General features: G+C 44.4%; 1 protein-coding gene and 1 non-coding gene across 9 annotated transcripts in view; both read right to left on the bottom strand.

Moving 5' to 3' along the window:
• Positions 1-621: 621 nt before the first annotated feature.
• LOC134170412 (small Cajal body-specific RNA 15) lies at positions 622-752 on the bottom strand. Its single transcript, XR_009967265.1, has one exon. It is a non-coding gene; the product is annotated as a small Cajal body-specific RNA 15 (non-coding RNA).
• A 9,496-nt stretch (positions 753-10,248) lies between these two features.
• Positions 10,249-15,818, bottom strand: part of PDE8A (phosphodiesterase 8A) — a 122,564-nt gene continuing 116,994 nt past the window's right edge. For 7 of the 8 annotated variants that reach the window (XM_062629436.1, XM_062629470.1, XM_062629486.1 and 4 more), the window contains 3 exons: positions 13,536-13,700; positions 12,431-12,560; positions 10,249-11,675 (listed from right to left, as the gene is read on the bottom strand). In XM_062629436.1, the coding sequence (XP_062485420.1) occupies positions 11,569-11,675; positions 12,431-12,560; positions 13,536-13,700 (402 nt within the window). In that variant the 3' untranslated portion in view covers positions 10,249-11,568. The remainder of the gene's footprint in view (positions 11,676-12,430; positions 12,561-13,535; positions 13,701-15,818) is intronic. The other variant, XM_062629446.1, reaches the window with a different exon arrangement.

Here is a 15,818-nt window from a genome sequence, read left to right as displayed (position 1 = left end):
TCTCTGACTGCAAGCTATGTGCTGCAAGATGCATTTTTCCTGGTACCTGTCAGTATTTTTCTTCCTCTTACTTTTCACTGTGTGCGTTTACTGGTACATGCACCCGCTGCAGGGATTACAGCAGCAGGAGCTGCCCAAGGCCAGGACAGCCCAAATCAGCTAACCAGGGACTTTGCCAGGGCTGGCTGCCAAAGGCCCTCGGGCTTAGAAGGTGTTACCCTCAAACGCCTTTTAAGAGGGCAAAAGGATCACTTTTTCCAATCCCCTTCTGTTCCCGCTTGGTTTAAAATACACGTTGTGGCCACCGGAGGGCATCACACGAAACCCTTCCGCGAGGCTGCACGGGTTATCAAACGGGTTTACATAAAGTGGGGCTGAGCAGACGGGGTGCAGCTTCCAAACTGGTTACCGTAATCCTTCAGGGTGTCCAGCGTCGCTCCTCAACCAGTCCTGGAGCCTGTGAACGAAAACACGCAGGTAAAACACTGTCACAGCACAGATGGAACAGGCAACCCAACAGCCCTGGAATTCGGCTTATTGTGTTCAATTCAAACCAGACACACTCACCATTTTCTACAGAAATACCGAGCTGTAACTTGCTCCCTCTAATTGCCGTTAAAACCTTGTAGGTAGACGAAGTAGGCCCTGACTTTCTCTCACAGGCAGGCCTTGTTCCTCCACCATTTAATTTAGGAGGATAGTATCAGTGGAGTCAATACAGTGTCACTGGCTCCACTTTCTTAGTCCTCCGGCTACCTCCGGAAGGAACTCCTGGGCAGTCTCAGGAACCGACCAAGAGCGGGGCCTTCCGCCACTCCCTAAACCCACGGCGCTCCCTCCTCACGCAGGGCCCGCTCACCGCTTACCTGGGAGCTCCACGCCGAGACACGTGGTGATGGCGACAGACCCTGCAGGGCCGCACAGCCCCGCGGCAGCCGCGGGCAGCAACCGGGCCGCGCCTCTACCCACCGCAGCGGGTCTCCGCGCCCGAGGCCCGGCCTGGCGCAGGCCCGCATTACCACCGGCACGGCCGCCTTTACGTGACCTGCAGGCGGAGCGAGTACGGAGGCCGCCCCCAGGCACCACGCGGCGCCGCTGCGGCCCCGAGGGGGCTCCGCCGGTCGCTGGCCACGGGCAGAGCGGAGGAGCCGCGGGCACCCGCCGCCGCCATGAGGTCCCCTCGTGCTACCGCCATTTCCTGCGGGCGGAGGCCGCCGGGCCGACCCCGCCCCGCGCCGCCGGGAGAGGCAGCCCGGAGCCGCTTCCTGCCCGGTCGCAGCGGGGCAGGTCCTTCCGCTGCTGCGATAGGCGCGACCCGAGGGCTCGGTGGCTCGTGTTTTACCCGGAGTGGGGAGCCGTGTCCCCGGGAAACGGCGGGTGTGGAGGCGGACGGGGCCGGCGGGAGTTGCCGGGGCTGCGGATGAGGAGGGGGCTGGCTCGGGACGGCGCAGGGGCTGGGCCAGCCCGGCTCGGGGCGGTAACGGACCGAGCTCGAGTACCCGCGCACGGCACCCGCCTTTCGGCTGGGCAGCGGCTGCTCTGTCCATAGCTCATTGTTGCGTCCCGCAGCCCTCCCAAGAGCCACCATCATGTGCAACACGTGCTTGTCTTGTCTGCGTCCTTCCGATAACAAGTGCTCGATCCTGCAGATTTAAGCATGGATAATAACATCCTGGTACTAGCTTTGGTGAGAGACACCCTTCTGGGCTCTGCTCCGGGCACAGCTCTGGCATGGCTGAATGGGAGCCACCAGCTTGAAGCAGGAATGGGGCCACAAAAAAGCTGCGAGTTAGCTCAGTCCCTGGGGTCCAAGGCTCCCAAAACCACCTGCGTGGGCCAAAAGTAGCCTGTAGATGCTTCTACTCAGAGCTGTTTGCAGCCAGTTGGAGTCATGCACTTCTTCTCTCAATCTTTAAACAGAATTCCCTATGTTCCATCTGAAGTGTTGGAAAACGCATGGTCAGGAATTGCCTGGGGCCACCCCAGTGCCTCCTGCCCTGTCCTATGCCCGTGCTGACCTGGAAGCTTCAGCTCGGATGCAAGGAATAAACCTATTTATTGTGCCTGTGCAGGTAGAGTCAGGTATATTGGATATATTTAACAGCCTATGCAATAAACACTTCATGAAATGAATATACAATAGCTTTGCCATTTATAAGCTGAGTTTAAAAAGCTTTCTTGTAGCAAGAGTCAGTAGCAGCCCTGCTTGCCTTCATTCCTGGGGTGTGGCTGTTTCTGCCGCCAGGAAAGCACCTGGTACCTTTAGTATGGGCCTAGGGCTTGGGAAAACTTGAGTATTCTTTCTAAATCATTTCAGATCTTAGAGGTGAAACGATTTCACACCCCCAGTCAGGCTGGCCAGCCCAACCTGAAGGCTTATTTGCACATTTGCCCCTTTCTGCTGCAGTTTATGGTTAGGAGGGCTCAGACATTCCCTCCCTTGAACCAGCTGCACTCCTGGGTTTCACCACACTCCTCATTCCTCAGGGCCTCCCAGACAGCCAAAGGCAGGAAAAACAGCCCTGGATGGGGGAGCTGGGGAGTGGATGGTTGCTAAGGCTCAGCACAGCGGCGCTGTCGCAGGTAGGCACAGGCGGCTGGGCTTCCTTCCTAAGGTTTTATTCTTGTATAAGGCAAAGAAATAGCCAGAGGTGAAGAGCAGGAGTCATTAAACACCCCTGCGGGCTCCGTGTGCTTGAGGTAACAAAGCTCAGCTTGGCCTCAGCAGAAGAAAAGCAAACTGCTCAGCATACTCCTCTTCCAAGCAGAGTAAACACTTTGCCTCCTACTCTTGAAATGGCTTATCAAAGAGCAGTATCTTGTCAAAGCCTCTTTCAAATCTGGGCTGACTGCTGTTCATGCTATTACTAACTGGAGGCAGTTTGGGAAGGGGGAGGTATGGGGCTTTGATTCCTCTGACAAGAAAGCTTTAAAGAAGGGAGAAAAGTGATAGTATTGACAACCTGTGATGCCATGGCATACGATAAAAGCCTAGCTGTCATTTTTGCCTGCACAACCTCACTGTGATTTCAATGGCCTGACTTTGGGATAGCTCAAGCCTGATTTATGAATGACATTTTTCCCCCGTGGGTCCCACACATCATGACCTTTCTTTCTCTCCACCACCACACAAAAACCGTGAGAAAAATTCACGTAGCTTCCCATATGTGGAAGCACATTTTCTACAGTGATTATTTATTAAGCCCCAAATTTCTGAGCATGACCAAAGAGATCACTTGTATTGACATACAGGAAAGGACAGTTAAGAAGAAGTCTGATTTCCTCACAGCCTGTCAGACCTAAAGGAAAACCTTTGTTCCTGGCGAGGAACTTCCAATTCAGCATCACTGTAACAACCTGTTGTCTTGCTTTGCCTTCCTCTGTCTGTGTGTTAGCCCCTGAGTTAGTATCTGGCTCTTAAAAGAGGTAAATAAGCTGAGAGGTCAAAGGACAGGCAGACCAAAATACAAATACAAAGATCTGTTTAAATTATAAATAGGTATGCCTTTGTCCTTTCGCTGCACATGGAAAAGCAACCATTGGCTTTTGGGCTGTGGGATGCCTTCTCGGTCCCTCAGTGGCTTTCTGCATACTGCTAGTGTATCTTGGTGATACTGGGTCAGCTCGGGTGGGAAGCTCTGACGAGCAGGCCTGAGCACAGGGCTCTGTGCTTACAGCACTAATATCAACTGGAAGGAAATCTAAGCTCAGGGAGCAGCTGATGAGAAGAGGTGGGAATAAGCCTGAACTTGGCTCAGCCATGGCACCGTGGCATTTCAGGTACAGACTATACTAATCTGACCATGTATTTGCAACCAGTGTCAGGACAGCTTTCCTTCAGAAAGCCAAAATGATCTAAGAGGTGGGTGGATCATGGGTAAAAAAATAACACCCAAGAGGCAGACTGTAAACTGAGCTAAGCCAATCAAAGTGAAGTTTAACCTCACCCAAATCAATGTGTTGGGAAGGGTTTTTATTTGAAAGTCCTGAGGTGGGGCTGCTGCTGGGCAGATGTTTCTCTGTGGGATGCCAAGTGGGAAAAACAACCCAAAAGTCCCTTTTTTTCAGACTACTTTATAGAAACACTGTTGACTCTTGTTACAACAAAAGCAATACAACTACCACTTTGCTGGTACATCCTGCACCAGACTTAAAACATGTCACTGGTATTTACTTAACAAAAATTGTTCGGTATGTACTCTGATGTGGTTCGAAGAACACTTGCTTATTTAAAACAGCTTATTTTAAGACAAAATCTTTTTGATTTCTTTTTTTCTGTTCCTGGCATGACAGAGCAGCTAAAACTTTCTGCTTTCTGACCCTGGCTTGTCAGAGATTTGTCATAACTGGGGACAACATATTTGCACTGAGGCTGGCAGCATGAATTTTCAAGGGCTAGGCGAGGCTGCTCACTTCTAGGGTTTGGTTGTATGGTGAGGAACATTGTGCTCTCCCGATGTCCTGAAAACTGTCTATTCATGCAGTTGGAGTCTTTCTCCTTCACTGTCCCCAAAAGCAGTGCTTGATGTTATGCATGCCGTTCCCAGCCCAGCGTTGGTGGGGTGGCTGGGCATCTTGCCTGCTCCTTAGCACTTACATTCATGCTCTATCATTGCAGTCTGTCTTACTTACGGTAAGCAGCATCTGAAATAGCTGTCACCACCCACTGCCGAGGACAGGGACTCCATGCACACATGCTGATGGCATTCGGCACTCCCGCGGGTCTCACTGAGGTCAGGACAAAGTGGGGAGGGCTTCTCGGGAGCTGTGACAGGATGTCTGTAATGCAGCAGTGACAAACTGTAATGAAAACACCTGCTTCCTAATTTCTCTTCCCACTTCTTTTGAAAGCACAGTTCAACTTGGAGCCCTCAGCAGCAGCCTGGGAGGCCCCAGGACTAGGCCAGGGTTTGCTATGGGGTGGATGCTAACAGGCCACTGTGTTTCCCTGCAACTTGTTTTACCCACCTGCAAAAGGGCTCTGTGGGTCTTCTTGCAATGCGCTTAGGGATCTGCAAAGTAAAAACTTCATCTTCTGTAAAGAAAAATATTACAAGCAAAGTAACATTTACTTTATATTTTTTTTAGGCAAGAAGGGACAGTTCTGCTGGAGGTGCAAAGCAGAATTTCTCACACATTCCACACTGCAGATACCATCAAACGTATTCATCTTTAGGCTGAAGATAGAGCCATACGTCCTCCCAAGGAAGCAGGGAGCTGCAGGATCACCAGCCTGACGTCATTCTACTTGATGATAGAACATTCTGCATGCTGAACTTGGCACTCAGCACACTCAGGTTGAGCTAAGAGCTAACATAATGAACTCTGGGGAAGGATTTACATCAAATACCACTTTGGAATATTAAAGACAGACAGGATCAACTTCCCACTTGAATAATTACATACTATCTAAATTCCTCCTTTCTTTCAAAAACCAGGCAGTCACCTTTTCACTTCTTTTCTAAAACTGTGTGCCTTGTGTGCTAGTTCACTACCTCAGGAGAATCCTATGTGATTAAAAGACAAAGTAACTTCTGTTAATTACCATGGGCTGAACTAAGATTACTTTTAGCTCTAGCAATGACTCTTGCCACTCGAGGGGGGGAGCAAGCAAGCCAGGGAATGATTCAGATATCAAGTGTCCACAGCTGCTTGTATTTTCTAACATAACCTCTAAGGCAGCTGTGCCTGTGAACACTCCTGAACTTCGATTTGCTTGTGGGAGTACAATACTTAAGACCATGCGTACACAGTCATACTGTGTGCAGTAGCAATGCAGCACTCATAAGCTGGTTTAGTTAACTATGTTTGTATCCTCCTTCTGCCTGTGGATACCAGCGTAAGAAGGCTTTAACTTAAATCAGAAAAAGATTTTCTTGTGGGGTAGAAGTTGTTGTAAGCAGCAAGAGTCAGTTGAAAGGCAGGATTTAGTCCCAGTGTTATGGCTGTGTGTTTGAGGGAGATCCACAACCAGTGGTAGTTAAGGGAAGGACTCCCAGCAAACCGGATCAGAAGAAAAATGGAAGATAGAGAAGCTGAGAGGGAAAAAGTGGAACATCAGATGACCAGAAGACTGTTTTCTGTCCTGAGAAAGACTTATCAGGCAAGGGTTGAAGGTCCAGGACTTCCAAGATGTTCCGAAGCCTCAGACCCATTTTGCTTAGTGGCTCTTGGTCCTCTGTCCTTTTCTAACTCAGTTGTCTTGCTTGTTAAAGAGGATGCTAACACATTGCTTCACAGGATTTGCAAAGCTGTGTTCACTGAGGTTTGCGTGGGAAGTGTGGGAGAGATTCTTAAAGATGTTAAACAAGGGGAAAAAAAACGAAAGCCTGAGACACTTTGCTCTAGCAGGCACAGAGAGAAAACATTCAGTGGAGTTGCAATACAGATGTCCTTTGCCCACAGAGCCATAGCTTCAGCAGAAGAAAAGATAGCTGAAGCACATGGACATCCCCTTGCTCTGAATCAGAAGCACAGGCTGCACAGGGACATACATGGCAGTAATTTAAAAGCTCATTTTCTGCATCCAAACACGATGTCGGGATGAAATACAGTCCATTCTGCTGTCATTTAATGAGCACCCCTGGGACCACTGTACCTGGGAGGCATGATGTCACACATCAACAGAGAGATTATTTGTTTTGAAGCCTGTGAATAGCTCTGAGGCTTTATTTCAAAGTGCTCCATGCAGAGTCATGACTCAAACCCTTCTGGTCTCACAGAAGGGCACAAGTGACTACAGTTTCCCTGTGCTGTTTCTGAGCATCTTGTAAGGGATTAGTAGATATTTATTATCCTTTCTTCTGTGTAAGGAATGGCTTTGTCATTGCTTCAATTCCTTCATGTTCATGACACATTTTCTTAAGTGTCATATCGATGGCTCTACTGAGACAAGCAGAGGCAGCCACAGCAAAAAGCACTGCAATGAAAAGCAAGGCATTCATTCCAAGTGATTTTTAATCTGCATATAGCCACAGGGAAAATCTTAGTATGAAAGCTGTCTTCAGACCCGTGACAAGGTAGCTGTGCACAACAGATGGTTTCTCCTTGTGTAAGAATAAGCAATTATTACTCAGAATTTTATACCCATCCCTTGAAGGGACCAAGATATTAATCCAGGGCAATTTGCTGAGGAGCCAACTTCTTTTTTTACCAGATTATAATAGTTCAGACTTGCCTGGAAGCAACTAAAGTGATACCCAGGTTTAGCAGCAGTATTAGCTGACTGAAAATACGCAGCATGGAAAACAGAGTCAGTCATTCTGAATGGGTCATTTAATGCTGAATTGCTGAATCTTCAGTTGTAAACCCCAAAGCTTTAAGATTAAAAGCCCAGAGCGGCATAAAGGACCTCTCCTTAATCACTTCTACACTGCAATTTACTCTTGTATTAGTATTAGAACAAGAAAAAATGAAAAACATTACACTGTGTAAGACTGTCAGCCTGTCTGAAATTTGGAATAACTTCAGTTATACTCTTTCAGTTTATTCCATCATTCTCCCTTGCATGGTGAAGAAGAAAAGCCATGGTTTCTGTCCTAAGCAGAGCTCTGTCACTGAGTGTACATTTCAAAAAGCATGGGAAGAGGTACTAAACTGTAAAGGGTTCAGAGCACAGGGCATGTGATTACTGTGTAATCTTGGAGAAGAAATGAAAGGGATCTGGAATGTCTGAGGAATTTGCAATGGGATTGAAAGACATCTGGATCCTGGGGTGATGAATATCACATTAGAGCTATTACTCTTCCACGGCAAGGCCCTTCCTGCTGCATGGGCAGCAGCCTGGAATCATTCCCACTGAACCTGCTCAGCCACCACTGAACTGCACACACCATTTAAGAGATTTAGCTTGTAGAGAGAAGCTCAGCGGGATGAGATCTTAAGTGAGGATCAGGCATGGCAGTTCCAGACTTTGATTACAATCTGGCCCTGGCAACAGTGAAATTTAGATGGACAGCAGAATGAATGGAGCTGCATTCAGTAGCTGCAAATCCATGTTTTATGTTAAGTGAAATTATTGTACATCAATATGGACATAAATCTGTCTGATACAGAGGGTTGATTAACACAACTTTATACTCCAAGTGATAGCATTAAAGATGCATTGTGAATTTCAGGGAATTAATCACACTGATCACATCCTTTTAATGATGATGCATCAGGCATTTTATTACCATGCATTAATATAATCCAAAATATTAACTATGCTTATGAAGGAAGTATATTCTTTAGTATCTTTATGAATGATTTGGACGAGAGGATCGAGTGCACCCTCAGTAAGTGGGTGCACTAAGTTGGGTGGGAGTGTTGATCTGCTTGAGGGTAGGAATGCTCCACAGAGGGATCTGGAAAGGCTGGATCGATAAGTTGAGGCCAGTTTTAAGGCTCAGTCCTGCACTTGGGCCACAAAAAACCCATGCAATGTTACAGGCTTGGGAAGAGTGGCTGGAAAGCTGCTCAGCAGAAAAGGTCCTGGAGGTGTTTGTCAACCATCTGAATGAGCTGTCAGTGTGCCCAGGCAGCCAAGAAGGCCAACAGCACCTTGGCTTGTATCAGACATAGTGTGGCCAGCAGGACCAGGGAAGTGACTCAGCGCTGGTAAGGCTGCACCTCAAATATTGTGTTCAGTTCTAGGCCCCTCACTACAAAAGAGACATTGAGGTGCTGGAGTGTGTTCAGAGAAGGGCAACAAAGCTGGTGAAGGGCCTGGAGCACAAATCTAATGAGAAACAGCTGAGGGAACTGGGGTTGTTTAGCCTGGAGGCTCAGGGGGACCTTCTCTCTCTCTACAACTACCTGAAAGGAAGTTGTAGTGAGGTGGGCGTTGGTCTCTTCCAAGTAACAAGTGACAGGAGAATGGTCTCAAGTTGTTCCAGGGAGGTTTAGACTGGGTATTAGGAAAAATTTCTTCACCAAAAGGTTGTCAAGCATTGAAACAGGCTGCCCAGGGAAGTGGTAGTCACCATCCCTGGAGGTATTTAAAGGATGTGTAGGTGGCACCTGGGAACATGGTTTAATGGTAGACTTGGCAGTGCTAGGTTAACAGAATGATCTTGAAGATCATTTCCAAGCTAAACAATTCTGTGTTTCTGTTTTTTACCTCCTTCCTGCAGACATTTTCTGGGCCCATATGCTGTTACTTTCCCTCTCTGACCCTCACTGCAGCAGGTAAGTGGAGGAGATACTCATGGTGTGATGTAGCTTCCTTCTAATGCAGCCAGCGTAGCTTTTCCTTGAACTAGGCACAGGAACCTGCGTGTGATAGAAGACATTAACACCAGGTGGCAGATTAAAGCTGACTACAGTAGGTGCATGTATAGGCAAAGACAACATAATATTGCCAGGAAAACAATGTATCTGGAAAACAACTCTCTCTCCTTGCATGTTCCCTTTGAAAACAGGGCATCCTTTTTTTCAGCCTTCAATGAAAATATGTCTCAGCCTTCAGTATCAATTGTAGAACCCCTGGAAGACTGACAAGGACCCCATGCCCTCTTGTCCTACTATGTCCATGAGACAGTGGCAGGATCCGAGTCCCACTGGCTTAGGCAATATACATTCTTCAATGAACTAAAGGAAACTAGGGGAATTCCTGCCCCAGCAGCATATAACCCAGTTCTTATGTGGGAAGGGGTTGTACACAAGCAGGGTAAGGGCAGCACTGGCAGGAGGGCATAACACACACATGAACAGTAGTGAGCTACAAATGATGGTGGCCCACGAGTCTCATCGGCTTGGAGATGAAGCAGAAACAGAGAAAGAGATAACACCTGGAGAGGTTACCTGTTCCTTTCTTACCTGCTTTAAGGCTCCTACTGCTGCAGTCTCTGATCTGATCCATCATCCACCTGTCCCCTGCTTGTGCTTCTTCAGGAATGGTTCAGAATGTCTCTGAAGTCAGTTGCCTCTGCACTGACAACAGCCAGCCATTCTTTCAGTGCTTTTCTGCCTACAGGAAAGGTTGGCAGGATACTCTTCTAGTCCTTCAGTGGAATACAGCATGACACTGCTTTTAGCTGTGAAGAGACTTGTCCAGTGGCACACAAGGGTTTGATAGGCTTGCCAAGACAGGCCACAAACAGGGGCTTGCCAATCATATACCACCTTTCATCACCCTTATGCCAGTCCAAACCCCTCAAATATTCCTGTCCCAGACAGCAAGTATCTTATTTTTAAAAGAATTCCATATATTTGTTGGTCTGCAAACTGCAAAGTAAAAATACATTTCAAATGAAATGGCTTTGACACTTCTTAAAATATACATTTTATTATTTTCTGGTGTTTGCTATGAAGGTTTCATTCAAATTGTGAAGGTATGCAGCCTTACAAACTTCTTGAGTTAAAGGTTTTTGTTGGTGGCTTTATGTTCCGTTTCTTTCATGGCAGAGGAAAATACATAGGTTAGAAATTGCTGAAATTCATTAGCTGTTTAGTATTACCTCTTCATATATGCTGTGGAATGCTTTGTAGAAATACTGTATAAAATAAGGCAGATTTTGACAGGGAATTCAGTCAGAAAATTTCGCAGGAGAAAACAGGAAGTTCCAACATATTATTATTTTTGTAGCCAAGGGAAGAGCAGGTTGTTTTCACTGGTTTGTGGGAGAACTACTGCAGTTCTGGTGCTCAGACAGTATACAGCTCTTGTTTATTCTACAATTCTCAAGTGAGACCTTTTCAATAAAACTTACTTTAATTAACATAAATCAGACAATATTTAAACATACACATCTATCCTTACAGTGCAATAAAAAGGTATCATTGTATAGTATTTTGTATTTGCATTATGAAAATAAAAGGTCTGTACATCAATTAAATGTATATTAATGAGTATGAATCATGTAAATTTATAATGCATCTAAAGTTGGCTTTGGCTTTTAAGTATTTATAAATTCATAGAAAATATTGAACATCTAACAAAATAAATAAAACATAACATTTGAATCATAGATGCTAACGATCAACCTCAAAAATTCTTGTGTTATTTTTACATTTGCTACTAAATTTCTTAAAGAGAACTCACTTTCAGTAGTGCTCAGAAGTGAATGATTGCACCTTCTGTGATGTGAAAAAATACAGTACATCTATTTTCGTAGATCAAAAATTCTTACATAGACAGTTGCATTTTAAATGCCTGATTGTTCTACGTAACTGTCTTAAGTGCTTATAAAAAGCATGTAGCTTTCTCATAAAAGCTGTGAGTCTCTATTAACAGACAGTCTCCTAGTGAATGTTCTTTTAATGAGGATTCTTCAAGGTCTTCCAGCTTCACATACTGGTATGAAGATATCGCAAAAGTATGTTCACTAATAAACCCTCTTCAGTACAAGTACTGCAGCAATCCAGTGTAATTCCACTTGGTGGGCTTATTTCATTGGAGTCCGCACACGTAGTCTGTGGAAGTCAACTGCTGACCTCATGTTCTCTTGAATTTGAAAGTTCCCCAAGCGCATGGGCTAGCCTTACTGTAATACTGAAGAGACCAAAACAAATCTGAAATCACATGAATAAAAGTGAGCTTGAATAAATATGCATCTGGTTAGTAAATTACACACCATGGTCTAATTGCTATTCTGGTGGTGGTCGAAGGACCCGCAGATTCCTTGCATCTAGTCCTTTCCAGTATTTAATGTTATTATTCAGATGCTCCATCAAATTTGGCAGATCTGCAAATGCTAGGGAAGAAAGGGCAGAGTGCATTTAGTATGCAGAATTGAAACAGTCACATGATTCTGTCTGCTTAAGTATCACTTGAAATGTCTGGGCAACTGTGTTAAGTAGGAAAGCTTAAATCTATCATACCAATACTTGAAATGGTTTTGGCTGTATAGCTCTCATCACTCATGTGTCACTCAGGCCAGTGAGAACAGTTCTATTAGTCTATTTAATACTGGTATTGCACGTCCCAGCAAAAGGACACAGTTTTCCAGGAGGGGCATAGCTAATTATGCTTGTAATTATTCTACTTCTTCAAATCTCAGTCACATGTCATGGTCTGGCATTCAGGAGAGTCACATTTCTGACCACGTTTAACCACAGAGGCAGCACTTGGAAGGAAACAGCTGCTCCCCCGAGCAGTTTCCAGACTGCAGAAAGTTGTCTTGAAGAATAACTGATATTAACATGGACAAAATGACTGTGCCCAAAGTGCTATCAGGGAGAAGATGTTCTATTCTCCTTTTACAGAGAAGCAAGTTTAAAATTAAGAAAGTTAAACATTGCCTGAATCTAATATATTAAAGAGAAACCACGAGGCTGGCTTGTAGCAGTATCAAAATACTTTTAAGCAATAATGAAATTACTTGAATTGCAGAAATCTTCCCTTTCCCCCCCTTTCTTTAAGAGCCATAAGAAAGCACTTTTATATCCCAGTAGTTTCAAAGGTTCACACAATAGTTATCGTCAGGAAATACAGCAGAGTTTTGCTTACCATCCCAGGCATCAAACATATCAATAATGAAGTAATCAATGAATGATAATTGGGATTTGGGGATGCTGCAAGTATTTCTGTCAAAAACTGGCATCACAACAGGTAAACCTTGTCTCCTTTCTTCATCAGTCTGCAAAAAACACTCTTGTGATTATTCATCTAAAACACATTCTGTTAATGGGCTTCTTTTAGTAGCAGATTGTTTGGCACTGACTAGAGCGTGCAACTGATAAATAAACAGAGGAACCCGAATAAATCTGAAAAGGCAGCAATTTAATCTTAAGCACCTGATTGTCTAGGTTTCAGCGAAACAGTGGACTACTACTGCCTTCCAGTGTTTCACACAATGCCGTGTATTTACCTCTGCATCTACACACAAAGCTGACTCTTAAGTAACTTCACATGTTACTGATTAAGTTATGACTGCTTTGTAGCTAAAAGATGCTCAACCATTTTCAATGCCTGATGGAAATTAAATGTCAATCTGTACAACTCAGAAATGGCAAAATATCCTCTTTATCCTCCTTTCCCCACCTTGAAGTACCAAGTCCCAACTCAGTATTTATTTGATCTACCATCTGTAATAATGACTCTGCCCTCTCCTTTTTCCCCGTCTTCCTAAAATCTTTCTTCAGCAGTGATCTGAAGTCCTACAGCATTTCTTAGGGTCAGTGCTGTTCCCATGCTAACAGAAGGACCTGATGATTCTTTCCGATGCTGACACTAGGACCTGATGATCCTATTCTTGAGGCATAGCCAGCACAAGGGGACACATGAGGCACCCTTCCTCTTCTTCTTGTGATGGGAATAAATTTACAGGCAAAACTCGAAAAGCCCAGCTCCAAAGTGAACAACTTGAAAGTTTAAATTTTCCAGAAATTGCACTGTAGAAGTTGTCAACTTTCATCTGTCTGAAGGCATCTGCTCTTGTATGAGTAACACCCCATCATTTAAAATAAAAACATGGCTGTTTTTCACATTAGGTAATGCAGCCTGGGATGTTCTGGGACACTGGTAGATATGCACCTTTCTCTTTTATTCTTTTACAGAGAATTTAAATGGAATTAAAGCTTGGAATTTCAGCAGCCCATTTCAGCTGCCTTACCTGTGCAAAGTACTCTTCAGAGATGCGTCCGGCCCACTCTATGCACTGTTCTATGGGTCTGCATGGATTGGAAATGTCAGCACACTTTATCAACATGCGCTTGATAAGGATACGGTTTTCTGGAGACCTGAGAACAGTTTTGATTGACTCTCCATCACCATTATTCTGTAACATTTAAGAATTAAAAACAATCCATTAGCAAGGGCTCTGTGCACTTACTCAAAAGCTCTGTGCCTTGGGAATGCTTTTAGCTGATCTTACACAGATCAGTCCCGCTACTGGCTACCGTATTTGATGTCCAACCAAATTTATAGGGGGATTATGAATGTTAACCACAGTTGTGAACTAGCACTGAACTCCAGTTTCTGGATTCTGTCACTGTCATTGTGACAGATCTCTTGGGCACCTTTTGGGCAAGTCATCTAATCCCTCTATGCCTTATCTGTATCCTTCAAAGTGTGGAGAGGATCCATTCATCACTATACACAGTGATGAGCACTGTGTAGGCAGAAAAATGTAATTCTCTGCTGAAATCCAAGGATTAATGGACTTGCACATTTAGAATGGAATAGCTGGTTTAAAAAAAAACAGTGACCTGAGCTGCGTGGTCATCCTCTGCACGCAAACCTCATCAGTGCGAGCATCAATCATTGTGACAGCACTGCTACTATTAGGAGAGCCAGATCCCACACTGCCTCCCAGGCATGCTCCTCACTTCCTTTCACAGGACTCATGTTAGCCCATCAGTCTCTGACCTGACTGGGAATTTTGTTTTCTGAGAATTTATCAGTATTAAAGTTATATATATATATATATATATATATATACACACTGGAAACATGCTTCTGAACAAGCTCATCTTTCCTCTGAAAGTCTAGGGAAGTTTTCACCCACACACAGCTTATATTTGGTTCCCAGACTGCACATACAAGCACGTCAACATACTCTATATTTGGAGCCAATATACAGCTAATATGATGATCCAGATTAGAAGCTATTTCTGTGGAGCTCTGATGAAGTAAATTTCCAAAGGACAGAGATTCAGGATTAAAATATCTTTTTAAATTACCTATAAGTACAGCATTGTTGCTTGACTCTTTAGAGATGGGTAGATACAGAAATTTACAACACCATCTATATGGAACAGAAACTCTTTGAAGCAAGGGATATACTAGACTTCTCTGGCACCTAACAAAGTCTTGGTCTGCAGTCAGAGCAGTGAAGAAGTTAACAATAATGATAATGATGATAATGACAATGTGCCCCCAGTTCCTGCCGTATTTTGTACTAAGAGGTGGACACAAAGCAGCAGAAACATTTTGACCTTTTATTAGGACATATTTTTCAGAAGAAAGTTCTTGTGTGGAAGAAAGTTCTTTCTAAAGGAAGAAACTGACAATAATGAAAAAATTATTATTTGGTAGTAAACTGGCTCAGAAACACCAGCTCTGTAGTTCTTACCAAAATGAAACTTCCAAACCAATTATTTTCCCTCAGTTTTAGATATGTCGAAGGCAAAACATGGAGGAAACAAACTGAGGAGCACACACCTCCAAATACATGGCAAAATTATGCAAGAGAAAGCCAAAATAAAGTGGTGGAAGCTCCAGGAACACAAGCATGGAAATGAAGCACATAAAATTATTAAGAGATCATGCAGTCAGGAATAGCAGAGAATATCCTAGTAGGTAAACCACCAAGAATCAAGAAAGGATGTTTGCTTCTGTGATCTGTTCAAACCAGGAGCACAGTTCTACTTGCTAGATGCAGATGTCTTGGGAATAAAATGTGCTAACTGTGCTTAGTCCCAGCATCCTGCTCAGAGTGCAGAGGTGTCTCTGCATGTCAGATGTTGGCTTCCTGTGATAGGTTTAGATGACATCATGAAAGGAAATGGGAGGATAAAGGATGCTGGAGTTGGAAAGGATTTTTTTCAGTTTATGAAACAAAAGAAGAAAGGAAACAAACAAAGCAGCTTCTCAGCATGGCTCTTTGAACAAATGTATAAAAATAATAAATAAAAAAAATAAGTGGAACTGTCCCATTTGGAACACACGACTGGCAGCTCAGTCTGCAAACACAAACTGAGTCACCTCCATGACGGGAAACCAGGCCAAGAAACACACAGTGCCACTGCAACCAGATATACAACTAGACTGGATCTGCCAGCGTTATTCTGTTAGTAAGAAGCACAGCAAATGGTCTGGTTTACCCACTCACATATTACATGCCTTTTAACAGGAACCTCCTGAACTAAGGAACTCCCAACCAAAAGAAGGGAAA

The sequence above is a fragment of the Pezoporus occidentalis genome, unplaced genomic scaffold (assembly GCF_034315485.1).
Source record: "Pezoporus occidentalis ecotype Australia unplaced genomic scaffold, CSIRO_AGI_Poc_V1 ctg11, whole genome shotgun sequence".
In the NCBI taxonomy this organism is placed as follows: Eukaryota; Metazoa; Chordata; class Aves; order Psittaciformes; family Psittacidae; genus Pezoporus; species Pezoporus occidentalis.
The sequence above is the reverse complement of the archived record's forward strand: the minus strand, read 5'-3'. Positions and strand labels throughout refer to the sequence as shown.